The sequence below is a fragment of the Ranitomeya variabilis genome, chromosome 1, assembly GCF_051348905.1.
Source record: "Ranitomeya variabilis isolate aRanVar5 chromosome 1, aRanVar5.hap1, whole genome shotgun sequence".
Classification (NCBI taxonomy): Eukaryota; Metazoa; Chordata; class Amphibia; order Anura; family Dendrobatidae; genus Ranitomeya; species Ranitomeya variabilis.
Window position 1 is genome coordinate 842,105,563 of NC_135232.1, and position 26,066 is coordinate 842,131,628.

A 26,066-nucleotide genomic window follows, 5' to 3' on the forward strand; every position below is an offset into this window, starting at 1 on the left:
CATATTCTAATCACCAGATGTTTGTGCAGATAGTTCCATTCATGAAAAGATCATTACTTGGTCTCAAGTCTTTTCATAAGACGTCAGTCATTTTCTGGATCATTATCATATCTATCTAAATCACAACTTTCTTAGGTCTGAGGGCCACATTGTTAGATCAAACCAACCCCATCTGTCACAATGTTACCAAATCATTACATTCTGAAACATTTACTGCATATTGAAAGTATGTGCCCTAAATATCTAAATTGGTTCTACAATGGGTCTCCTATCCATCAGGAAGATAGCCATACCCTTCTCATGGGGTTTGCACTCCACAAAGGAAGAGGCCATGTGTTCCGTTTTCCACATTGTAGTATATGACATATCCTGAAACAACGAGTTTCCCTTCTCCCGTAGCCTATCATGCATGGTCACATCACCTCTACTCCTTGTTCTATGGGAGTCAGGACTTACCCTCTGCCAAAATATGGCTGCCCAGAAATGGCAAATAGCAAACCATTCAGTTACCCGTCCCTACAGTGCTACGCACCACTGGTCCTCTCCATGACATGGAAAATGCATGTGACCATACACTATGCAGATGGTTCAGGGCCACACAGAAGGGCATTGCTGGCTGCATGTGGGTCCTTGGCCGCAGGATGTGCACCTCTGCTCTAGATCCTTATCTTCATAGTGACCACCACACGCCATGTTATCAGTCGTAAGCTGAATGCAGTTCAACAATACAGAATTAAATCTTGGAACCAATGAATGACAGTGTGTGACAAATGGAAGTATTATATGATGCACAAGTTATTTTTAAATAAAACAAATATTAAGTTGCCTTTGATTATTTCACTTCTCTGGTGTTTTCCATGCATACCTCGGTCAGTCTAACCCCTTCCCCCCCTTTTATGACCTTTTGTTTAACTCTGAACATGTGTTCTGGCCAAACCTCCCCACATCCACTCACAGCGGAGTCCTCTTAGTAGCAGATATATTCAGATCCAGGAGTCTGATCCATGTATCTTTCAAATTACATATTTCTAATTTCTTTGAATTAGACTGAATTGGACTGGTAGATAACAGAATATCAAACCACTACAATGTTTCGGTTTCTTTTTTTCTTTCACCCACATACTACTTTCCTTCTTACAATCTCCTGTAAACCCCCCACCTAGTAAGGAACTAGTAACTTCACCCTCCATCCTCCCCAGCCATCTCACCTTCTCCTCAGAACTGTTCCTCCACATACAATTCTTTTTCTCCAGACACACACGGCCGCATCATGCCCTATCCTGCTCCCACCTTCTAACGCTCTGTCTGCTACTCCTCATCACTGGTGACGTATCCCCAAATCCTGGCCCTCCTCACACTCCTTTCTAACCCACTGCCACGATCCTCTACACGTTTTCCCAACCATGATAACCTCATACCCATTCATCCAGCCCCCACTCCCCATACCTGGAGCACTATGGAACGCACGCTCTGTCTGCAACAAACTGCCATTTATCCATGACCTCTTCATCACCAACAAACTCTCCTTCCTTGGCATCACTGAAACCTGGCTCACCCCCTCTGACTCAGCCTCTCCAGCTGCGCTTTCCTATGGTGGATTCCACCTCTCTCACACCCCTCGCCCCAGCAACAAACGTGGTGGAGGAGTTGGCTTGCTTTTGTCAGACACCTGCTCCTTTACTCCAATCCCGCTACCACCCTCCTCTACTCTTCCCTCATTTAAGGTGCACTCCGTCCGCATCTATTCCCCCTCCAACCTCCAGCTAGCTGTCCTCTACCGCCCCCCAGAACTAGCCATCTCCACCTTTCTTGACCACTTCAACCACCTGGCTACTTCATTTCCTCTCTGCTGACATCCCCACTATCGTCATGGGTGACTTCAATATCCCCATTGATACTTCCACCTCAGCTGCCTCAACTTTTATTGCTCACTGCCTCCTCCAGCCTCACTCAATGGTCCTCTGAGGCCACTCACTGGACCTCATTCTTCACCCGCCTCTACTCCCTTACTAATCTCACCTCTCCCCCGTCTGACCACAACCTACTTTTACTTGACTGTATATGAGTTGGTTACTCTAGGTTCAGCACCTGTTCACACTTAGTCTATGTATGGATGTGACGGTCAGTTTTTTCAAATATATTATTTAGCCTTCTGACTGAGCACTCCGCCTCCTAGCCTCAGGTGTTTTAATTACAGCAGGTCCAGTACCCCTCCACAGAGAGAGAGAATATGAGTCTAGGAAGAGGTTTTTCACAGGTACCCATTCACATGGAGACGTTTATTCTCAGCGAGGTAGGCAAGCGTAGGACCTGATATAAGAGAGATGCCGTAAAGGGGCTATCAGGTACACATAAAATTGGCCATTTTTATGCGCTAAACGCTCTCATTTTTCATATTTCTAGTGCAGTATTGCAGTTCAGTTTTCATGTTTCATGTTTGCATGTCTTAGCGCTGCAGTGTGCTGCCTTTTTTACTTGACTGTATATGAGTTGGTTACTCTAGGTTCAGCACCTGTTCACACTTAGTCTATGTATGGATGTGACGGTCAGTTTTTTCAAATATATTATTTAGCCTTCTGACTGAGCACTCCGCCTCCTAGCCTCAGGTGTTTTAATTACAGCAGGTCCAGTACCCCTCCACAGAGAGAGAGAATATGAGTCTAGGAAGAGGTTTTTCACAGGTACCCATTCACATGGAGACGTTTATTCTCAGCGAGGTAGGCAAGCGTAGGACCTGATATAAGAGAGATGCCGTAAAGGGGCTATCAGGTACACATAAAATTGGCCATTTTTATGCGCTAAACGCTCTCATTTTTCATATTTCTAGTGCAGTATTGCAGTTCAGTTTTCATGTTTCATGTTTGCATGTCTTAGCGCTGCAGTGTGCTGCCTTTTTTACTTGACTGTATATGAGTTGGTTACTCTAGGTTCAGCACCTGTTCACACTTAGTCTATGTATGGATGTGACGGTCAGTTTTTTCAAATATATTATTTAGCCTTCTGACTGAGCACTCCGCCTCCTAGCCTCAGGTGTTTTAATTACAGCAGGTCCAGTACCCCTCCACAGAGAGAGAGAATATGAGTCTAGGAAGAGGTTTTTCACAGGTACCCATTCACATGGAGACGTTTATTCTCAGCGAGGTAGGCAAGCGTAGGACCTGATATAAGAGAGATGCCGTAAAGGGGCTATCAGGTACACATAAAATTGGCCATTTTTATGCGCTAAACGCTCTCATTTTTCATATTTCTAGTGCAGTATTGCAGTTCAGTTTTCATGTTTCATGTTTGCATGTCTTAGCGCTGCAGTGTGCTGCCTTTTTTACTTGACTGTATATGAGTTGGTTACTCTAGGTTCAGCACCTGTTCACACTTAGTCTATGTATGGATGTGACGGTCAGTTTTTTCAAATATATTATTTAGCCTTCTGACTGAGCACTCCGCCTCCTAGCCTCAGGTGTTTTAATTACAGCAGGTCCAGTACCCCTCCACAGAGAGAGAGAATATGAGTCTAGGAAGAGGTTTTTCACAGGTACCCATTCACATGGAGACGTTTATTCTCAGCGAGGTAGGCAAGCGTAGGACCTGATATAAGAGAGATGCCGTAAAGGGGCTATCAGGTACACATAAAATTGGCCATTTTTATGCGCTAAACGCTCTCATTTTTCATATTTCTAGTGCAGTATTGCAGTTCAGTTTTCATGTTTCATGTTTGCATGTCTTAGCGCTGCAGTGTGCTGCCTTTTTTACTTGACTGTATATGAGTTGGTTACTCTAGGTTCAGCACCTGTTCACACTTAGTCTATGTATGGATGTGACGGTCAGTTTTTTCAAATATATTATTTAGCCTTCTGACTGAGCACTCCGCCTCCTAGCCTCAGGTGTTTTAATTACAGCAGGTCCAGTACCCCTCCACAGAGAGAGAGAATATGAGTCTAGGAAGAGGTTTTTCACAGGTACCCATTCACATGGAGACGTTTATTCTCAGCGAGGTAGGCAAGCGTAGGACCTGATATAAGAGAGATGCCGTAAAGGGGCTATCAGGTACACATAAAATTGGCCATTTTTATGCGCTAAACGCTCTCATTTTTCATATTTCTAGTGCAGTATTGCAGTTCAGTTTTCATGTTTCATGTTTGCATGTCTTAGCGCTGCAGTGTGCTGCCTTTTTTACTTGACTGTATATGAGTTGGTTACTCTAGGTTCAGCACCTGTTCACACTTAGTCTATGTATGGATGTGACGGTCAGTTTTTTCAAATATATTATTTAGCCTTCTGACTGAGCACTCCGCCTCCTAGCCTCAGGTGTTTTAATTACAGCAGGTCCAGTACCCCTCCACAGAGAGAGAGAATATGAGTCTAGGAAGAGGTTTTTCACAGGTACCCATTCACATGGAGACGTTTATTCTCAGCGAGGTAGGCAAGCGTAGGACCTGATATAAGAGAGATGCCGTAAAGGGGCTATCAGGTACACATAAAATTGGCCATTTTTATGCGCTAAACGCTCTCATTTTTCATATTTCTAGTGCAGTATTGCAGTTCAGTTTTCATGTTTCATGTTTGCATGTCTTAGCGCTGCAGTGTGCTGCCTTTTTTACTTGACTGTATATGAGTTGGTTACTCTAGGTTCAGCACCTGTTCACACTTAGTCTATGTATGGATGTGACGGTCAGTTTTTTCAAATATATTATTTAGCCTTCTGACTGAGCACTCCGCCTCCTAGCCTCAGGTGTTTTAATTACAGCAGGTCCAGTACCCCTCCACAGAGAGAGAGAATATGAGTCTAGGAAGAGGTTTTTCACAGGTACCCATTCACATGGAGACGTTTATTCTCAGCGAGGTAGGCAAGCGTAGGACCTGATATAAGAGAGATGCCGTAAAGGGGCTATCAGGTACACATAAAATTGGCCATTTTTATGCGCTAAACGCTCTCATTTTTCATATTTCTAGTGCAGTATTGCAGTTCAGTTTTCATGTTTCATGTTTGCATGTCTTAGCGCTGCAGTGTGCTGCCTTTTTTACTTGACTGTATATGAGTTGGTTACTCTAGGTTCAGCACCTGTTCACACTTAGTCTATGTATGGATGTGACGGTCAGTTTTTTCAAATATATTATTTAGCCTTCTGACTGAGCACTCCGCCTCCTAGCCTCAGGTGTTTTAATTACAGCAGGTCCAGTACCCCTCCACAGAGAGAGAGAATATGAGTCTAGGAAGAGGTTTTTCACAGGTACCCATTCACATGGAGACGTTTATTCTCAGCGAGGTAGGCAAGCGTAGGACCTGATATAAGAGAGATGCCGTAAAGGGGCTATCAGGTACACATAAAATTGGCCATTTTTATGCGCTAAACGCTCTCATTTTTCATATTTCTAGTGCAGTATTGCAGTTCAGTTTTCATGTTTCATGTTTGCATGTCTTAGCGCTGCAGTGTGCTGCCTTTTTTACTTGACTGTATATGAGTTGGTTACTCTAGGTTCAGCACCTGTTCACACTTAGTCTATGTATGGATGTGACGGTCAGTTTTTTCAAATATATTATTTAGCCTTCTGACTGAGCACTCCGCCTCCTAGCCTCAGGTGTTTTAATTACAGCAGGTCCAGTACCCCTCCACAGAGAGAGAGAATATGAGTCTAGGAAGAGGTTTTTCACAGGTACCCATTCACATGGAGACGTTTATTCTCAGCGAGGTAGGCAAGCGTAGGACCTGATATAAGAGAGATGCCGTAAAGGGGCTATCAGGTACACATAAAATTGGCCATTTTTATGCGCTAAACGCTCTCATTTTTCATATTTCTAGTGCAGTATTGCAGTTCAGTTTTCATGTTTCATGTTTGCATGTCTTAGCGCTGCAGTGTGCTGCCTTTTTTACTTGACTGTATATGAGTTGGTTACTCTAGGTTCAGCACCTGTTCACACTTAGTCTATGTATGGATGTGACGGTCAGTTTTTTCAAATATATTATTTAGCCTTCTGACTGAGCACTCCGCCTCCTAGCCTCAGGTGTTTTAATTACAGCAGGTCCAGTACCCCTCCACAGAGAGAGAGAATATGAGTCTAGGAAGAGGTTTTTCACAGGTACCCATTCACATGGAGACGTTTATTCTCAGCGAGGTAGGCAAGCGTAGGACCTGATATAAGAGAGATGCCGTAAAGGGGCTATCAGGTACACATAAAATTGGCCATTTTTATGCGCTAAACGCTCTCATTTTTCATATTTCTAGTGCAGTATTGCAGTTCAGTTTTCATGTTTCATGTTTGCATGTCTTAGCGCTGCAGTGTGCTGCCTTTTTTACTTGACTGTATATGAGTTGGTTACTCTAGGTTCAGCACCTGTTCACACTTAGTCTATGTATGGATGTGACGGTCAGTTTTTTCAAATATATTATTTAGCCTTCTGACTGAGCACTCCGCCTCCTAGCCTCAGGTGTTTTAATTACAGCAGGTCCAGTACCCCTCCACAGAGAGAGAGAATATGAGTCTAGGAAGAGGTTTTTCACAGGTACCCATTCACATGGAGACGTTTATTCTCAGCGAGGTAGGCAAGCGTAGGACCTGATATAAGAGAGATGCCGTAAAGGGGCTATCAGGTACACATAAAATTGGCCATTTTTATGCGCTAAACGCTCTCATTTTTCATATTTCTAGTGCAGTATTGCAGTTCAGTTTTCATGTTTCATGTTTGCATGTCTTAGCGCTGCAGTGTGCTGCCTTTTTTACTTGACTGTATATGAGTTGGTTACTCTAGGTTCAGCACCTGTTCACACTTAGTCTATGTATGGATGTGACGGTCAGTTTTTTCAAATATATTATTTAGCCTTCTGACTGAGCACTCCGCCTCCTAGCCTCAGGTGTTTTAATTACAGCAGGTCCAGTACCCCTCCACAGAGAGAGAGAATATGAGTCTAGGAAGAGGTTTTTCACAGGTACCCATTCACATGGAGACGTTTATTCTCAGCGAGGTAGGCAAGCGTAGGACCTGATATAAGAGAGATGCCGTAAAGGGGCTATCAGGTACACATAAAATTGGCCATTTTTATGCGCTAAACGCTCTCATTTTTCATATTTCTAGTGCAGTATTGCAGTTCAGTTTTCATGTTTCATGTTTGCATGTCTTAGCGCTGCAGTGTGCTGCCTTTTTTACTTGACTGTATATGAGTTGGTTACTCTAGGTTCAGCACCTGTTCACACTTAGTCTATGTATGGATGTGACGGTCAGTTTTTTCAAATATATTATTTAGCCTTCTGACTGAGCACTCCGCCTCCTAGCCTCAGGTGTTTTAATTACAGCAGGTCCAGTACCCCTCCACAGAGAGAGAGAATATGAGTCTAGGAAGAGGTTTTTCACAGGTACCCATTCACATGGAGACGTTTATTCTCAGCGAGGTAGGCAAGCGTAGGACCTGATATAAGAGAGATGCCGTAAAGGGGCTATCAGGTACACATAAAATTGGCCATTTTTATGCGCTAAACGCTCTCATTTTTCATATTTCTAGTGCAGTATTGCAGTTCAGTTTTCATGTTTCATGTTTGCATGTCTTAGCGCTGCAGTGTGCTGCCTTTTTTACTTGACTGTATATGAGTTGGTTACTCTAGGTTCAGCACCTGTTCACACTTAGTCTATGTATGGATGTGACGGTCAGTTTTTTCAAATATGACCACAACCTACTGACATTCTATTCCCTCTCCTCTCCTAGTGTGCAACTCCCACTCCACAAACTCACTCATCCAACAGGCGGCCCTGGCTGACCAGCCTGACCAAAGAACTGAGACGGGCTTCCAGGGTCGCTGAGCGGAGACGGAAGCGATCCCGCTCTGCAGACCACTTCACTGCATACAAGCAGTCCCTCGCCAGCTTCAAGTCCACGCTCACTGCTGCAAAACAAACTTCTCATATCCTCCCTGTCTTACAACCCTAAACAGCTTTTCAACACTTTCAATGCGCTACTCCATCCCCCTGCACCTCATCCCTCCCCTCTCATTTCTGCTGAAAACTTTGCCTCTTTCTTTAAACAAGATCAATACGATCAGACGAAGCTTTGGCCCACAGCGCCCCTCTTAGCTGCTCAACCCTGTTCCTCCAAAACCAGCTTCTCCACCATGACAGATCAGCTCTCCACCCTCCCGTCAAGATCACACCTCACCACTTGCACTCTTGACCCACTCCCGTCCCTAACCTTGCCACGGTCTTCATCCCTACCCTAACACACCTCTTGAACCTCTCACTCACAACAGGCATCTTCCCCTCATCCTTCAAACATTCCAAGATCACACCCATCCTCACAAAGCCCTCCCTCGACCCATCCTCTGTGTCTACCTATCGTCCGATATCTCTTCTCCCTTATGCCTCAAAAACTACTGGAACAGCATGTCCATCTTGAACTGTCCTCCCACCTCTCCTCCTGCTCCCTCTTTGACCGGTTATAATCTGGCTTCCGACCCCATTACTCAACTGAAACTGCCCTAACTAAAGTCACCAATGACCTACTAACTGCCAAGAGCAAGCAACACTACTCTGTCCTCCTTCTCCTGGACCGGTTTTCTGCCTTTGACACTGTGGACCACTCCCTTCTGCTACAGATCCGCTCATCTCTTGGCATCACAGACTTGGCCCTATCCTGGATCTCGTCATATTTAACAGACCAAACATTCAGTGTCTCCCTCTCCACCACCTCCTCACTTCACCCCTTGTCTGTCAGTGTTCCTCAAGGCTCTGTTCTAGGACCCCTACTCTTCTCCATCTTGGGCCTGGGACAGCTCGTAGAATCCCACGGTATGCAGTATCATCTCTACGCCGATGACACGCAGATCTACCTGACCTCACCTCTTTACTCACCAAAATCCCACACTATGTCTGCTATCTTAGCCTTCTTTTCTGCTCGCTTTCTAAAACTGAACATGGACAAAACAGAATTCATCTTCTTACCTTCATCTCACTCTACCACTCCACCAGACCTATCCATCAGTGTCAATGGCTGCTCACTTTCCCCAGTCCTGCATTCTCGGTGCCTTGGGGGGGGGGGGGGGGGATGGTGATCCTCGACTCTGCCCTCTCTTTCAAACCACATATCCAAGCCCTTGCCTCCTCCTGCAGTCTCAAACTCAAAAATATTTCCCGGATCCGCGCATTCCTTGACCACGAAACTTTAGTGCACGCCCTTATCTCCCGCCTTGACTACTGCAACCGCCTACTCTCTGGCCTCCCCTCTAGCAGTCCGGCACCACTACAATCCATCCTACACTCTGCTGCCCGACTAATCTACCTGTCTCCCCGCTATTCCCCAGCCTCTCCCCTATGCCAAGCCCTTCACTGGCTTCCTATCGTCCAGAGACTAGTTCAAAACCCTTACTTTGACATGCAAAGCCATCTACAACCTGTCTCCTCCATACATCTGCGACATGGTCTCCCGGTACTTACCCACACGCAACCTTCGATCCTCTCAAGATCTCCTTCTCTACTCCCCTCTCATCTCTCCTCACAACCGCATCCAAGACTTCTCCCGTGTTTCCCCCATACTCTGGAACTCTCTACCCCAACACATCAGACTCTCGCCTACCATAGAAAGCTTCAAAAGAACCTGAAGACTCACCACTTTCGACAAGCCTGCAGTGATCCTCAACTTACAGAACCACCGTACAACCAGCTCTACCATCTCCTAGTGTATCTTCACCCATCCTCTGCGGGCAGGGTCATCCCTCCTTCTGTACCTGTTAGTGCCTTGTTTTTTGCTCATGTTTATTGTATTTGTCTATATTTGCCCCTTTTCACATGTAAAGCGCCATGGAATAAATGTCTAATTATTATTTTGTGCTCACAAAAAACATAGTTCCATCAATAAGAATAAAAGTGCCATTCACAGATTAAAATTACTGGAAATGTCTGAAAGGATCACCTTCACAACCACTTTATGAATGATTGTTCCAATGAACCAAAATGAAAAATACAACAAATTTTCTAATTAATTTGCTTAAATATGACTTCTCATTTAGTGTTTACAGATCCTATGCAGACGTATTTGTCTCCATGGTTACAGTATACAACCGCTGCTTTACCTGATCCTGCAGTCAATGCATTCTCCCATCTTGATTTGCATGACACATACACTTGGAACAGCTGGACCCAGATAAATAGCTTGGACTTTAACACACAAGCCTATAAAGTGTACATGATACCTGTTCAGCTAAAAAGCTGGGGTCTCCTGTCCCCAGTTCTGCGCACCAAGATATTGCAAACAAAAATCAAGGGGTTATTCTCCCTTCACTGAAGTCTACAGGTGTTCGAGACAGCAAAGAATAGGGGACCACCATCACTTCTGAAACCCTTCTCAAAGTATGCCTCAGGTTGCAGAGTGGAGCATCAAAGGACTAACATGCTCCACATTATGGCCCCATACCCAATAATCCTTCATGGCAGGGCAATATTCCATTCCCCCCCCCCCCCTTATAAGAGCCATAACTTATTTATTTTTCTGTCCACATGGCCTTGTGAGGGTTTGTGTTTTAGACGAAAAGTTGTACGTTTGAATGACATTCATTTTATCATGTGATGCACTGAAAAGTGAGGAAAAAGATCAAAGTGCTTTGAAATTGCAAAAAAAAAAAAAAAACCCTGCAATTCCACAATTTTAAAATTGTGAAAAAAATTTGCTTGTGTCGCCATTTCCCTGTGACCCATAACGGTTTAAATTTTGGGGATTCAGATGAGACCTTTTGATTGCCTCTCATTGCAATGCTGCGACTGCAGAACCCCCCTGTAATTCTGGTGTTTTGTTTTTTCATGCTGTTTACTGATATCAGTTATGCTTTTGTATTATTTTTAATGGGGCAATTGAGTGAGAGGAGAGAGGTCTTCAGCCCTGTCAGCGTATGTTAAATGCCTGTCAGAAATTGACAGCATTTAACAGGTTAACAGCCGCAGGTTGAGCCCACAAAGTCAGGTACACAATATAACAAATGTACATCATATGTCGAGAATGGGTTAAAGTGAATCTTTCAGCAGTTTTTTTCCTATGTAATCTGAAAACAGGATGATGTAGGGGCAGGGAATCTGATTACAGTGATGGATCAATTACTGGACTGCTTGGTGTAGTTTTGATAGAATTACTGTTTTCTCAGTTTCTTACCCCCCGATTGCCTTCTGTGTACATTGTGCAAGCTGCTGATCAGTGGTGGAGGCGGGTTACACAGATTTGCTGGACTGAGGTGCACCTGAAACCTAGTCCTGTAGTGAATCTCCTGCTGATAAAACAATGATTGTAGTTTAAATACAACACAACCTAATAAGTGTTGTCCCTGGAATCAGGCTCTCTGCTCCTACCTTATCCCATCCTGCTCTGATTATTTAGCAAAAACTTGCTGACAGAATCCCTTTAAGATGTATGTTTCAGAAGCAGTATCTTAAATAAAATAAAAGCAGAAGGAAGGGTAGACAAACAAATGACCTTTATTTCATGTGCATGCCACAAGCACGGCTGCCTTTTATCACACATGCGTCCGAGAATTGTGGTCTAACCTTCAGTGACATTCAATAGTTGAAGAAAAATGAAAATTCTAACAAAAGTCCTCCAAGTGCATTGTTCTCACATAGCCTGACAAGGTTTACTGTATAATCCTAAGGGGGGAGGAGAAACATGGGGTTCACTGCGCCATCTGAGCCTCCATGGCCTGTGCGGTCCACTCCGGTGCCGTCTGACTGATCTTTTCTAGAAGGTTATTGACTTGGAAACATAATGACTGGATCTGTTTGTCCCACGTAGGTAAAGCTTCCCGAGCTGGGGACACAGTGAAAAAATAGGTCAAAAGTACATTTCAACAAAGTGCTATGTAAAGATCAGTAGTTGAAGATTACAATTATAGATTTTATACTCTAGCAGAAAGTTGAAGAAAACCAGCCATTCGGTGGCTGTGAGCCGTAAACTAATTTACAGCTTCCCACTCTGCCTCTCCCTACAGTATGATGCTACACAGAAATAAGCAAAGCCCCCCTAAGGATGAGAAGTTCCAAAATTTGGGGCCCATTATTTTATTCCCTACAGCTTTTTTTTCGTTGATGTGGTTTTTTTTTGTTTTTCGTTTGGGGGGGGGGGGGGGAGGGGGAAAGGAAGGAGGAAATGAAGTTTTGGATGAATGATTCATTTTACTATATTATACACTGAAAAAAGGCAAAGAAAAATTCCAAGTGAAAAGTGGAAAAAGGCGGCAAAGCTGTGTAAAAACGCGCCCTTTCTGTCTCGATCCGCCCCCTCTATGACACTGTAGAGTGTCATATTTGTCATCCGGGGGGCGGGCCGGGGGACGGAGAGGAGGCGGCAGCTTCAGCTAGGCCAAAGCCGGGGCCTAAATTAGATGCCTGATGCCCAGAAGGGCTCCAGGCCTGCGCGAACAATCGGGAAGGGGTCGGATCTGAACCGGACCCCCCCGGATTTAAAGGCAGGATAGCGGTGGGGCTATAAGCAGAAGGGGGGCCCTGTGAGGGGTCCCCCTGATGCAGTAGAGAGCTGGTGCTGCCGCAGAGACAGGGGTGCAAGGAGCCCTGTGTCTGTATTGTGCCATGCCTGCCTGCACTCCCCCCGGCCCCAACAGGAGCCCGCAGCTGGGCTGGGGTCCCTGGATGCAGGCGCAGTGTGCTGGCCCATTGCTGGGAGCTGTAGAATGCTGCCTGTACAGGCCCTACCTGAGGTGTCTCAACCTAATACTCCCAGAGGGGGATAGGGAGGGTGCTGTTGTCACCTTCAGGGGCCTTTATCCTCACCTCGACCTCAACCCAGAAACCAAAAGGAATTGGGGAAGGAGGGGGGTCTCGAGTTCGAACCAGCACCCAAGGGACTGGGGAAGGAGCGACATGGGGAATAGCCATCTCCACTTCAACTGGGGACCCCGTAATAGGGGGCCGAGGAAGGAGCCATGCCGGGAGTCTCACAGGAGACCCACTTTTCTTCATCTGTAATCCCGTCGGAAAAAAACGGAGTAAAAAAAAATGTTTTAGGTGTGCCTCCTATGCGACACTAAGCAAAAACTGGAGAAGGCTGACGCCGTCCAGGGGTGTATACTGCAGAGGAGCCACGGTTAATCTTTTTCAGATTATGCATAGTGTCGCCTCCTAGTGGACAGCAGCATAACACCCATGGTCCTGTGTCCCCCAATGAGGCGACAGAGTAAAGAATTCTGAACTTTAAAAAAAATAATAAGTTTGTCAATTTCCAAGATGCAACTTTATTTTTCCTTTGATGTAGTTTTGTAAGTGCTTATATTGTGCAGTTGTCAATTGCTTTTTATTGTATTTTTAGAGAATTGCAGTGACTGAAAAACAGCTTATATATATATATATATATTTTTTTTTAATTTCTGCCGTATGTGTATTCTAAATTTCAATATAAGCTTTTATGGAAGCCTCATGACAACCTGTTGACGCTATGGACACCTGCCCCTCCCTGGATTGCAACATGTAAATGCTGTTGCCAGAGATTGACAAAGGCATTAAATCGGGGATACCGCTAATCACGCTAGTAAAGGTTGACACTGGCTGTATAACAGCAGTCACCCGCAGTGTATGGTGTGGACTATGCTCCAGAGGCCAAATCGTACATGAGCCCGTGTCTGGAAGGGGCTAAAATGTATATATCTATAGGTAAATATAGGGATTGGAAATATGTTGCGATAGTGTTATTTTTATATAAAGGTTTTTTTAACAATATAAATAGGAATTTTATTGGGTTAATATTTTTCTCATGTGTGGTAGCATGGTGGAAAAGCAATGTCTGACATTCATTTTCATAGATCTTTTATTTATTATTACTTTTGTCAGATTCAAGTTATTTCTGAGACCATTATGGGTTTTTCTGTCATTAAACAAGAGGTACCAACAACTTTGACCACGTGTGTATTTATGCCTCTACTGGAGACAGCCCTGGAAACCTTTATTTGGTCCCAGCCTGTTTTTATAGTGAAGTCTGCCACAACAACACAATACAGGGATCGCCCTATAGTACAGTGTAACAATCTAGCTTTCTTGCGACACCAAGAGCATTAAAGGGGATGTCCGAGACTTTGTGAAAAATAAATGTGCCTTAGCACCAACAGGCAGGTAGTGGCTACTTACTTACCTGTTGCACCCAGCGCCAGTCTTCACCAGCACAGAGTCGTCACAGACTGCTCCTGCCAGCGATTCAGCTGCCTCTGCTGACGTCACGTCAACAGAGCGCCACATTCTCTTAAACTCAACTCTTGACAGGGCAGGATTTTCAACGTCATTCTGAGTGACAGCCAGGTTCCCACTGCCTAACTGGAGGAGCCCACTGTCAATGAGAATGACATCGGTTGTCACGCCCCGTCAACAGACTAGGGTGGAAAAGAAGCTGCTGCTCTGTCAACGTAATGTCAGCAGAGGCACCAGAATTGTTGATACTAAAGTTTCATCAGCTCACCCAACCAGACATATTAGAGTCCAATTCTCAATAGACATGTGCAGAGCACGGATCACCACCAAGTTCCTGATGGCCAACTCCCAGGTAAAAATGTTCACTTGTCCAGCTCATGCAAATATTTAATGGAGGAGATGAAAATGGAATAAAAATCTTGTCCTTCATCAGGAAACATTATCGGCTGTATTCAGGGTGATGAAAATGTACGCTATGGTGCCAGATGAGTCAAGATTGTGAATGTGATGTCCTTTTTACTATCCCATAGTTATTTTTTATTCAATAAAAAATACTATAAACAGGTTAAAGGTTGCCCGATGAGGGGCAAATGCTCCCCCCCCAAAGAAGGGGAGCATTTGCCCGATGGGGGGCAAATGCTCCCCTTCTTTGGCAAATATTTACATGATATGTTATTTGTTTTCAAAATCAAATCCATATTATGGCAGGATTGTATGGACAGGACGCTACATTGATGATTTGATTTTTATTATCGAAAAAGAAATGGCAGGAGATGACCAAGTGTTTTTTTCAATTTTTGAATTGTAATGATGGGAATTTGCAGTTTGTTTTAGAATACAAGGACCAAAGTTCTCGTTTTCTGGATGTATTTGTTGAAGGACAAGTGGACAGTGGTAAAATCTGTAGCAGATTATACCGTACGCCAACTATGGGTAATGGAGTTTTGCATGCATCCAGTGCACACCCTGTACACTATAAAGAATTTGCCCATAGGAGAATTTTTTAGGGCGAGGTGTGCTTGTTCTAATGATGTTGAAATCAGGAGTGCAAAGTAACTACAAGGAGTTTCAAGCAGCCAGGTTGTTCCCAGGCATGTGTGAAGGGGCCAGAAATATAGCATGCAGTAGAAACAGAGAACAATGTTTAATGGATCGCAGTACATGTGATTCTCAATCACAAGTAGTTTTTCTACACCATTTTCCATTGAATATCCACAAAAAGTCAATATAATAAAATGGCATCTTCCAGTTTTGAGGCAGGATAAAAAAAAAACTAACACCGTTTTAGATAATGGAGTGCGATTTGTAGCCAAAAAATCCAAGACTTTAGCCAACATGTTGTCACCCAGTTTATATGTAGGATCAAATACTTCAGAAAAAAGTGGTTAGAAAGTACAGGTAACTACAAATGCGGACTGAGTAGATGTGGATTGTGTCAATATATGCAAAAAAAAAACACCAAATTTAGAGCAAAAGATGCACAGCCTGATTATACTATCACATTTGTTGCTAGTTGTAATTCCAGATCTGTAATATATTTGGTTTCTTGTCAGGCATGTAATGTGCAATATGTGGGATCGACCACACGTAAATTAAAGCAGAGAATGAAAGAACATGTATCAGGAGCCGCTACAGGTAATAGCAATGATAAACGCTCTTTTTCAGACACTTCAATGAGGCTCAAGCTGGTGACATGACTTCCATGAGAGTAACTGCCACTGAACAAGTAAAGGGGGCAGTCAGAGGAGGGGATACAGGATCTACTCTACGAGCCAGAGAGGCAGCTTGGATCTTAAAATTAGATACTGGTTTCCCCAAAGGAATGAATTATAAAACAGATCTGATGTATTTTTATTAAGTGATGTTCTCATGTATAAATATAATAAAGATCTGTGGTTTATGTATATATGTGGGGGTATTTTATGTATTTACATGTATTTACGTATATTCGCGAAGGGTATTGTATTCTTATAATTTGTATTTGCAATATTGTATATAGACTTAGTGGCTATACCATTTGTATAACACTCAGGTTGGGCGGGGTGTGTGTCTTTGTCCAATGGGTACTCAGGTGTTTGATATATGGTTAATTAGCATGTATTGTAATTGGTTATAGCCTTTTGTTATGTGTTTTCATATATTGTGTTGTAATGTGTTTTTATTATGCTATGACTAAGGGCAGTACTGCCTGAAACGCGTCAGCTTGTTTTTATGATGCACTAAGGGTATGTTTCCACGTTCAGTTTTGCTTCAGGCTTTGGTCAGGATTTTATGCAGGTAAGATCCTGACCAAAACTGCACCTGAGGTCACTGGCAGGTCACCTGCGGTGTGCCTGCGTGTTTTGCTCATAGTAGCAACATGCTGCGTTTCGAAAAAACGCACCACGCATGCGTTTTCGCGGCAAAAACGCATGCGTTTAACGCATAGTGGAGTCTGGATTTCATAAAATCCCATCCACTATGCTGTAACATCTGGACGCTGCGTTTTTGACGCTGCAGAAAAACGCAGCGTCAAAAACGCAGCGTTTCCCGAACGTGGAAACATACCCTAATAGTGGACAAGATTTTTATTCCATTTTCATCTACTCCATTCAATATTTGCATGAGCTGGACAAGTGAGTGATTTGCACTTTTACCTGAATTGTTGGCAGGCGTAGTCTGTGACCGCTCTGTGCCAGCGAAAAACAGCGCCGAGCACAACAGGCAGGTAAGTAGCAACTACCTGTCGGTTTGTGGAAAAAAAAACAAACAAACAAACTGTACCTAAGCACCAAGTCCTGGATATACCCGTTAAATGCTGGAATCGGAGTTTGGCCTTGTTCTTTTTTTGGCCAGTATCTAACAAAAGTATTTGTTAGCCAAAACCAGGAGATTGCGAAAGATGCAAAAGTGGTGATTTGCTTCTCTTAAGACTTTTCCTCTGATTGTTCCACTCCTCGTTTTGGCTAAAGGTACCTTCACACGAAACGACATCGCTAGCGATCCGTGACGTTGCAGCGTCCTCGCTAGCGATATCGTTTCGTTTGACACGCAGCAGCGATCAGGATCCTGCTGTGATGTCGCTGGTCGCTGAATAAAGTCCAGAACTTTATTTGGTCGTCCGATCGCTGTGTATCGTTGTGTTTGAAAGCAAAAGCAACGATACCAGCGATGTTTTACACTGGTAACCAGGGTAAACATCGGGTTACCAAGCGCAGGGCCGCGCTTAGTAACCCGATGTTTACCCTGGTTACCAGCGTAAAAGTAAAAAAAAAAAACAGTACATGCTCACCTGCGCGTCCCCCAGCCTCTGCTTCCTGACACTGACTGAGCGCCGGCCCTAAAGTGAAAGTGAAAGCACAGCGGTGACGTCACCGCTCTGCTGTTAGGGCCGGAGCTCAGTCAGTGTCAGGAAGCAGACGCTGGGGGACGCGCAGGTGAGTATGTACTGTTTGTTTTTTTTACTTTTACGCTGGTAACCAGGGTAAACATCGGGTTACTAAGCGCGGCCCTGCGCTTAGCAACCCGATGTTTACCCTGGTTACCCGGGGGCCTCGGCATCGTTGGTCGCTGAAGAGCGGTATGTGTGACAGCTCTCCAGCGATCAAACAGCGACGCTGCAGCGATCGGCATCGTTGTCGCTATCGCTGCAGCGTCGCTTCGTGTGAAGGTACCTTAACAATGAGGTAAAATACTGACTAAATACTGAATGTGTGAACGTGGCGTTTATCAGATACCAGCACTTACTGCAGGAATGTAGCCAAGTAGCAGCTGTCCTGATAATACTGATTGTGAAGCGGCACAAGGATTAATAGTATGCCATTAGGTCAGTGTGCAGGAAAAGTCACAAACAAATGGAGTTCAAGACGGACTGAGCCACAATCTAGCTTTTGGGTAAATGTGAGATTTTAAAAATAACATAATGGCGTGGCAATGTTTGTATAGCTTTTCTCTAGGCTATAGGCTTCATTAGTCAGTACATAAGCCAAGTAACTTACTCTCAAAGTGAACAATGCCATCAATCTGATCAATGAATCCGTTCATTCTGCCTTCTGTGATCATCTGAGATGCGATCTTCTCCGCCTGTAACACAGATCACATTGCATGGCACGCAGGTTGGCGCTTACACTTACAGGATATCGGAACAGAAACTCATAAGCCAGAAAGTGGACACTCACCTTGGCAGCAGGAATTTCTAGCAATGCTCCAAGCTCCTCAAATGTGATATTGTTGTACAGTTTGCTTGCGGACAGCAAATTATGTTCTATGACCGCTCTATCCAGGATACTTGAGCCTTAGTAGGAAACAAAAGCAAATGATATATGGGAGTTAAGCATGTTTTGTTTTATACATATGGATTGTACATAACTGCATCATGTTGACACAATTTACCATTCATAAGACACAATCACACAAGAAAACAACACTCCGTTGCCAACTTCAATAACATTGGTCCTTCACCAGTTCTGCCTATTTTGGCAGAGCTGGGAGAGACTGGCGTGAAAAAACAAAAGTCGCAACTTTTTTTGCGCAAATATTTTCCAACTTTCCAAAGCAACCAGAATTCTGGCTAAATTGCTATGATGAATCAGGGCCTAGCTCTCTATTTCCACATTGTGGCTGTATTTTACCCCATAGCTTAGAACAGTGCCCTTATCACATTTATTCCTGATTTAGTAAGTGCCGACATTACCCAGAATCAGCACAATATCACTGTGAATGCTCGGGCGCAGTACTCTCTGATCCTCGCTGCGTATCTTACCATCACCAGTAGTTGCTTTCTGATGTGGCATGAGCATAGCGGCAAATTCTTGCAGCTGGTTTCCCCGGATGATCCGGTCAAGGTACATCTTCTCCAGAATGCCATAGGCAGAAAGCTGTTGGCACCGCTCATCTTTAAACAGTGTTGCCAACATGCGTGAACGTTGCTGTCCTATGAATAATATGACACCATAAACTTCTGTACAAAACAGTCGCCATTATCCAGGTGACTAGAAAATAAATACATCAAAATGCTGGTCTAATAAATATTTCAAAGTTAAAAGGGGTTGTCTAAAGTTCATTGGTATCATGAGCAGGGAATGGGGGCAGATGGCAAATCCACATCACTGCAGTCCAGTGTCACCTACGCTATTTAAATAGATAGGCAACCATGTAAAAACAGGAGACTTTTTTCATTTTTGTATGCCTTACCTGCAGAAGCGAGGATAGTGCAGTGCAGGGCATGCTTAAGTGCTTCCATCCGCTCCGTTTCGTGCACGATGGTTTTGTAGGACAGTTCGTTGTACCTCTGTGCAGCTTCTATGAACTTCCTCCTGTAGTCTAGGACCCGGGCATAGCATACCTAGGCAAGAGAAACGTATTGACTACACAGTTCTGTAGGCAAAAAGAAAATGTTCATATCTTTCCACAAATCGGGAAGGAGCTGCTTAAATGTTGCGCATTTGTTGCAAAAATTAAATTGAGTTTGTCCAAAACTCAAAAATAAACCACGGAACGATGCAAATGAAATGTGTTTTCTAGAAAGCCATTCACACATGCTGAATATTCCATATTTAAAGCATTACAGTCAGACACAAGTGAATACAGAGTAACGATTTTCCAAGATCTTATATATATTTATGACCAAGTAGTGCAGGTAAATATCAAATACTCTATCCTAGCATAATGTGAACGTGGCTTGTGCCTAAAGAGAAATGTTTCCCAAGTGCAATGTGGTTGCACCAGAACTTCATACAGCACATTGTGCTACATTACCTTGTAATGGATTTGTAGCTGCTCATTAGTGGACTCGTTCTGCAGCAAGGACGCCCGGTTTATGTATGCCTCAGCCTGTACTGGGTCATCATCCTCCAGGTACAGCCGGGCAATCTTCAGGTAGGTTTCCAGTTTGTAGTCAACATTGTACTGTCTTGAGGAGGAGACACAGTTATACAGTTATTACAAGGGAAGGGATGGGGAGACTGTCCAAGATCAACCGAGAAAAACAAGACATTTAGACAGGGTACATATATAAGCCGATAATCTCACTTCTGTCCTGTTTCCAATGGGATCCCAACAAGCACTTGTGCTGCGTTTCTCCAGTCTTCTTCTTTTTCATAAATAGACGCCAGATGCTGTCTAATGGATGCGACCTGAAGGTAAGAATTGTGGCGAGTCTTACCTTCCACATCAGATGCCCACCATGTAGGCAATTTTACAATTCAGAATATGTGGTCCGGCTTCTTACCTGTTCTTCGAAAGAAATGACTCGCGGCTGAATCTTCTCGAGTGTGAAATGATATATTTCCTTGGCAATACCATCCGGCAGACTTGGAAGATGTGAGCAGAAGTCTGTGAGCAGTTGGCGAGAAATCACTAGACTGACATTCTCGTTCACCACTGGAAACAGGATAAGAGCTCATTATCAGGAATCAAAACATTGGGAGTAATTTGTTTCATCTGCTTATGGTGGGCTTATGCACAGTCACTTTTCATTGTAAAATTACAATGTGTAATTTTACACCATAACTTACTTGCTTCAACAAAGGCTTTGAGAGCTTCAAGCTGCTCTGCACCAAGCAGCTGAAGGGCTTTCTCCAAAATCTGACGGTACCTGAAAAATGAGAAAGAATAACTGTATTTAATACTCCCACACATCCAGAAGTTATTGGATCATCTCTGAGAAACACCAGCGAACATGAGGACAAACACATTCCTGGGCTCCTGGTAACTTTCCGAATTTCTATATTAGCAGCGCAGCAGACTAGAAAGAGCCATGTCATGTGCAGTGTCACCACTGTACAGTACTCGGGCATTTGGGGTCTGGAGCTGTAGGGTGGAGTAGAAAGAGTCCACTGTATTCAATGGGAAACAGGGCAGTCCTCAATATGTAGCAGACTTTTCTTTGCAGATAACATTACATTTAATTCAGTTCTGAGGCCTATAAACATCCTTTATTAATTTTGTGGCCCTATATCATGTATACCGGTCTATGTACAACCCAATGTGATGAGTGTACGACGTCACCATTTTGGCGACCCTTGGATTCAGCATTGTAAAGTGTTGTGCAAAGAGAAAACAATCCACCTTTCAGTCCAAAATTCATATGAATTACATGTCCTTTATTGAAACAGTTAAAAAGTATGGGGGAAAACATGTTAGAACTAGCGATGAGTGCAAGTGCTCGTTACTAGATTTTGCTTAGGGTGCTCGAGTTCCCGTTTTGTGGCTGTTTGATGCGGGGATTGCCCATGTATCAGGCGATCCCTCCATGTCACTCGCTCACCCTAGGCAAACTTGAGTAACGAGCACTTTTTATCAGCACCAGTTGGAACACCAAACACGTTTTGAAGGGAAGCTGCATTCTTACACTTGGTCTGGAAAAGTAGCTTGTGTTCAAAACGAGTTTTGCAATAAAGGACATTCATTTTTTTTTTCTATAAATTTTGGACTGGAAGCTGGATTGTTTTCTCTTTGCACATTCAGATGGCCAGCAGTGGCAGGATTCCTTGCTTCCACACCGCCGGAATATACCTGGATACATCTCTAAGGGTGAGCTGGTTAGATATTAGTCTCTATTGTAAAGTGCTTGTCCCTCCGCTCCTCACACGGTTATGTACTATATCCTCCACTGCTATACTATGTTTGTAATGAACTACGTTTGTGGTGGTCCGGCTGTCCCTCTGTTCTACACCACCCTTTCATGTAAATGATATGCCTTATATAATAAAGGGAAGACCAAACTGATGAAGAAATTAATCAGGAGAAAAAGCAGCAAGTGTACGGATAAGATGCAGCATTCTATAGAACATGTGGCACAAGAAAGGGAGATCCAGCACATGCCCACAAATTACAATCCAGCCCACACCAGCAAGTGATTCACCAACGCGTTTCGAACAAGTGGTTTTAATCATAGCACCTGTGATTAAGAATATAAGCGCATCAGATGAATCGCTTGCTGGTGTGAGTTGGATTTTCATTTGTGGACAATAAAGCCGTATATCTCTTATCTTCAGAAGAGTGCTGGACCTCCCTTTCTTGTAATGTAGGAATTACTTACAAAAACTAATAGGTCAAGAACACACAAGCAGCGCTGGGACTACAGGACAGATCAGGGTTTGTTTCACCATTACACTTCCTGCCCATATGCCGCCTTCTTTACGAGGGGATTTATCACCATGGCAGGTAGTGGCAGAGACCCTTCCTTCAGGGCTGTATTACTTCATTTATTGCAGCGGTTGTGGTGTCCTGCTATGTACATTGCATATATCCGGTCACAGCCAGCGCACAAACCAGCTGATGGGTTTAGGACTGTGACAATAATGACTGATCACCAATATGTTGGTTCCAGACAACCCTTTTAACACTGACTACATGTTGGGCACTTTTCATTGTTACATTTACAGCTTTTTTTGTCTAGTTTTTGTTGTTTATTTATGCCTTACCGTATATACTCGAGTATAAGCAGAGACTTTCAGCCCATTGTTTTAGGCTGAAAGTGCCCCTCTCCGCTTATACTCGAGTCATTGTCCCAGGGGATCAGCGGGGGAGGGGGAGTGACATACTCATCTCCTCCCGGTGCGTCTCTGCATGTCCTATGGTCTCCGGCGCCCGCAGCTCTTCCTGTGTTCAGCGGTCACATGGTACCGCTCATTAAAGTAACGAATAAGGACGCTACTCCGCTCCCATAGGGGTGGAACCGCATATTCATTACTTTAATGAGCGGTACCATGTGTCCGCTGAACACAGGAACAGGCTGCCGGCGTCATTTTACATCGGAGAAGCAGGGACTGCGCTGGGAGGGTGAGCCATGCGATATTCACCTGTCCCGTTCCACCGCCGCGCGCCGCTCCGTCTTCCGCGTCCTCTGGCTGTGACATTCAGGTCAGAGGGCGTGATGACGTGTTAAGTGTGCGCCCTCTGCCTGAACAGTCACTGCAGAGAGACTGTGACTATCGCAAGTGCCGGGGGCCTGAGCGACGAGAGGCGAGTATGTCTTTTTTTTTTTTTTTTTTTTAATTGCAGCAACAGCACATGGGGCAAATGTTTCTATGGAGCATCTTATGGGGCCATAATCAACCTTTGTGCAGCATTACATGGGGCACATTTTCTATAGAGCATCTTATGGGGCCATAATCAACCATTATGCAGCATTGTATGGGGCAAATGTTTCTATGACGCATCTTATGGGGTCAATCAACCTTTGTGCAGCATTATATTGGGCATATTTTATTATGGAGCATCTTATGGGGTCCATCATGAACTGTATGGAGCATTATATGGGGCTCCTGATTCAATATGAATATTCAAAAACACTTAAAGGGAATCTATCACCCCAAAAATCGTATATGAGATAAGGCAACCGGCATCAGGGGCTTATCTACAACATTCTGTAATGCTGTAGATAAGTCCCTGATGTAACCTGAACGGTAAGAAAAATAGGTTAGATTATACTCACCCAGGGGCGGTCCGGGGCCTCCTTATCTTCATACGATGACGTCCTCGTCTTGTCTTTCTGCCGCGGCTCCTGCGCAGGCGTACTTTGCTCTGTTGAGGGCAGAGCAAAGTACTGCATTGCGCAGTCGCCAGGAAAGGTCAGAGAGGCCTGGTGCCTGCGCACTGCAATACTTTGCTCTGCCCTCAACAGAGCAAAGTACGCCTGCGCAGGAGCCGTGGCAGGAAGAAAAGAGGATATCATCGTATGAAGATAGGAGGAACTGGACCCGGACCGCAGCGGGACCGCCCTGGGTCAGTATAATATAACCTCTTTTTCTCATCTTTCAGGTTACATCGGGGGCTTATCTACAGCATTACAGAATGCATTACAGAATGCTGTAGATAAGCCCCTGATGCCGGTGGCCTTAGCTCATATACGATTTGTGGCGTGATAGATTCCCTTTAACCTACTGATGTCTCAATTAATTTTACTTTTATTGGTATCTATTTTTATTTTTGAAATTTACCGGTAGCTGCTGCATTTTCCACCCTAGGCTTATACTCGAGTCATTAAGTTTTCCCAGTTTTTGTGTGGCAAAATTAGTGTTCTCGGATTATATTCAGGTCGGCTTATACTCGAGTATATAAAAGGTAATATTTTTTTTGTTAGTTTGGGTCATTTATAAACCACTTTTTATTTGTTGCCTGTGTGTCAGTGTGTATAGTGTGGGGGTGGGTTTCAGATGTTACAGGCTGACATAAATTTTTGCATAAATATAGTCCAGTCACACCCTAAAGTGAGTTTATGTAAGGCTACGTTCACATTTGCGTTGCGTCGGGTGCAGCCGTGGCGACGCATGCGTCCCTATATTTAACATGGGGGGCGCATGGACATGCGTTGTGTTGCGTTTTGTGACGCATGCGTTTTTTTGGCGCAAGCGTCAGGGCGCAGAGGACGCTGCATGTTGCTTTTTTTTTGCGCTAAAAAAATGAACGCATGCGGTGTGCGTTGCGTCGCCGACGCAGCACACAACAACGCAAATGTGAACGTAGCCTAAGCCAGTTATTTTTGCACAAATTCTGCTCCATTTTAGCATAAGGGGTATCTCTTTGTACTACAGAGTCTCAAAACAGATTAAAACAGAAATAGAAATCATTTCAGATTTTATTTCATATTCATTACCGCGTGTGCCATTTTAGAGTATTAGGTTTGTAAAAAAAACCAAAAAAAACGAATGCCATAAAACAAAGAAATATAAGCGACCATTTCTGTTTTAAAGGGAATCTGTCCCCAGGTTTTGCTACCTTATCTTAGGGCCTCTGCCCCTACATTATGTTGCCCTGATTCCAGCGATGTATCAGCACTTGTGATACAATTTCAGTTGTAAGGGCTTGTTTTCACTTGCGAGAAACACGTCCGTGTCTCGCATGTAGAAACCAAGCTCTGGTGCCGGCACTCCGGAGCGGAGCGTGCGGCTGCATAGGAACACATGGAGCTGCACGCTCCGCTCCTAAGTGCCGGCACCAGAGCTTGGTTTCCACATGCGAGATACGGACGTGTTTCTCGCAAATGGAAACAAGCCCTTAGATGTAGCAGAGCTCAGAAAGCTTCCCCCTCACCCACACCAGGCTTTCTGTGTATATTGTCTATTGACAGTGAGCTGCTTATCACAGAAGGGAGGTGGTCGGACTAAAAGGCGTGTGCCCTGTAGTCCAGCAGTGAATCTCCAGGTGATAAAACCTTCATTGTAAATAAACAATAACACAGCCTACTAAGCGAAACTGGAGACACGAGCCCTCCGATGCCTCACGTCCCCCTCCCTGGCAAAAACAAGCCCGCCGATGCCTCACGTCCCCTTCCCTGCACACATGAGCTCACCGATGCCTCAAGCCCCCTCCCTGGAGACACGAGCCCACCAATGCCTCACATCCCCCTTCCTGGAGACACGAGCCCACCGATGCCTCACGCCCTCCTCCCTGGCAGAAACGAGCCCACCGATGCCTCACGCCCCCTCCCTGGAGACACGAGCCCACCAATGCCTCACGCCCTCCTCCCTGGCAGAAACGAGCCCACCGATGCCTCACGCCCCCTCCCTGGAGACACGAGCCCACCGATGCCTCACGCCCCCCTCCCTGGCAGAAACGAGCCCACCGATGCCTCACGCCCCCTCCCTGGAGACACGAGCCCACCGATGCCTCACGCCCCCCTCCGTGGCAGAAACGAGCCCACCGATGCCTCACGCCCCCTCCCTGGAGACACGAGCCCACCGATGCCTCACATCCCCCTCCCTGGCAGACATGAGCCCACCGATGCCTCACATCCCTCTTCCCTGGCAGACACGAGCCCACTAATGCCTTACATCCCCCTCCCTGGAGACACGAGCCCACCGATGCCTCACATCCCCCTCCCTGGAGACACAAGCCCACCGATGCCTCACATCCCCCTCCCTGGAGACACAAGCCCACCGATGCCTCACATCCTCCTCCCTGGAGACACAAGCCCACCGATTCCTCACATCC

General features: G+C 44.7%; 1 protein-coding gene across 2 annotated transcripts in view; it reads right to left on the reverse strand.

The window, feature by feature from the left end:
- Nucleotides 1-11,420: 11,420 nt before the first annotated feature.
- The window catches only part of COPS4 (COP9 signalosome subunit 4), a 49,584-nt gene continuing 34,938 nt past the window's right edge, over nucleotides 11,421-26,066 (reverse strand). For both annotated transcript variants that reach the window (XM_077276103.1, XM_077276093.1), the window contains exons 2-10: nucleotides 20,645-20,724; nucleotides 20,359-20,510; nucleotides 20,160-20,263; nucleotides 19,887-20,040; nucleotides 19,323-19,473; nucleotides 18,892-19,062; nucleotides 18,308-18,423; nucleotides 18,128-18,212; nucleotides 11,421-11,766 (exon numbers count right to left, since the gene is read on the reverse strand). In XM_077276103.1, the coding sequence (XP_077132218.1) occupies nucleotides 11,633-11,766; nucleotides 18,128-18,212; nucleotides 18,308-18,423; nucleotides 18,892-19,062; nucleotides 19,323-19,473; nucleotides 19,887-20,040; nucleotides 20,160-20,263; nucleotides 20,359-20,510; nucleotides 20,645-20,724 (1,147 nt within the window). In that variant the 3' untranslated portion in view covers nucleotides 11,421-11,632. The remainder of the gene's footprint in view (nucleotides 11,767-18,127; nucleotides 18,213-18,307; nucleotides 18,424-18,891; nucleotides 19,063-19,322; nucleotides 19,474-19,886; nucleotides 20,041-20,159; nucleotides 20,264-20,358; nucleotides 20,511-20,644; nucleotides 20,725-26,066) is intronic.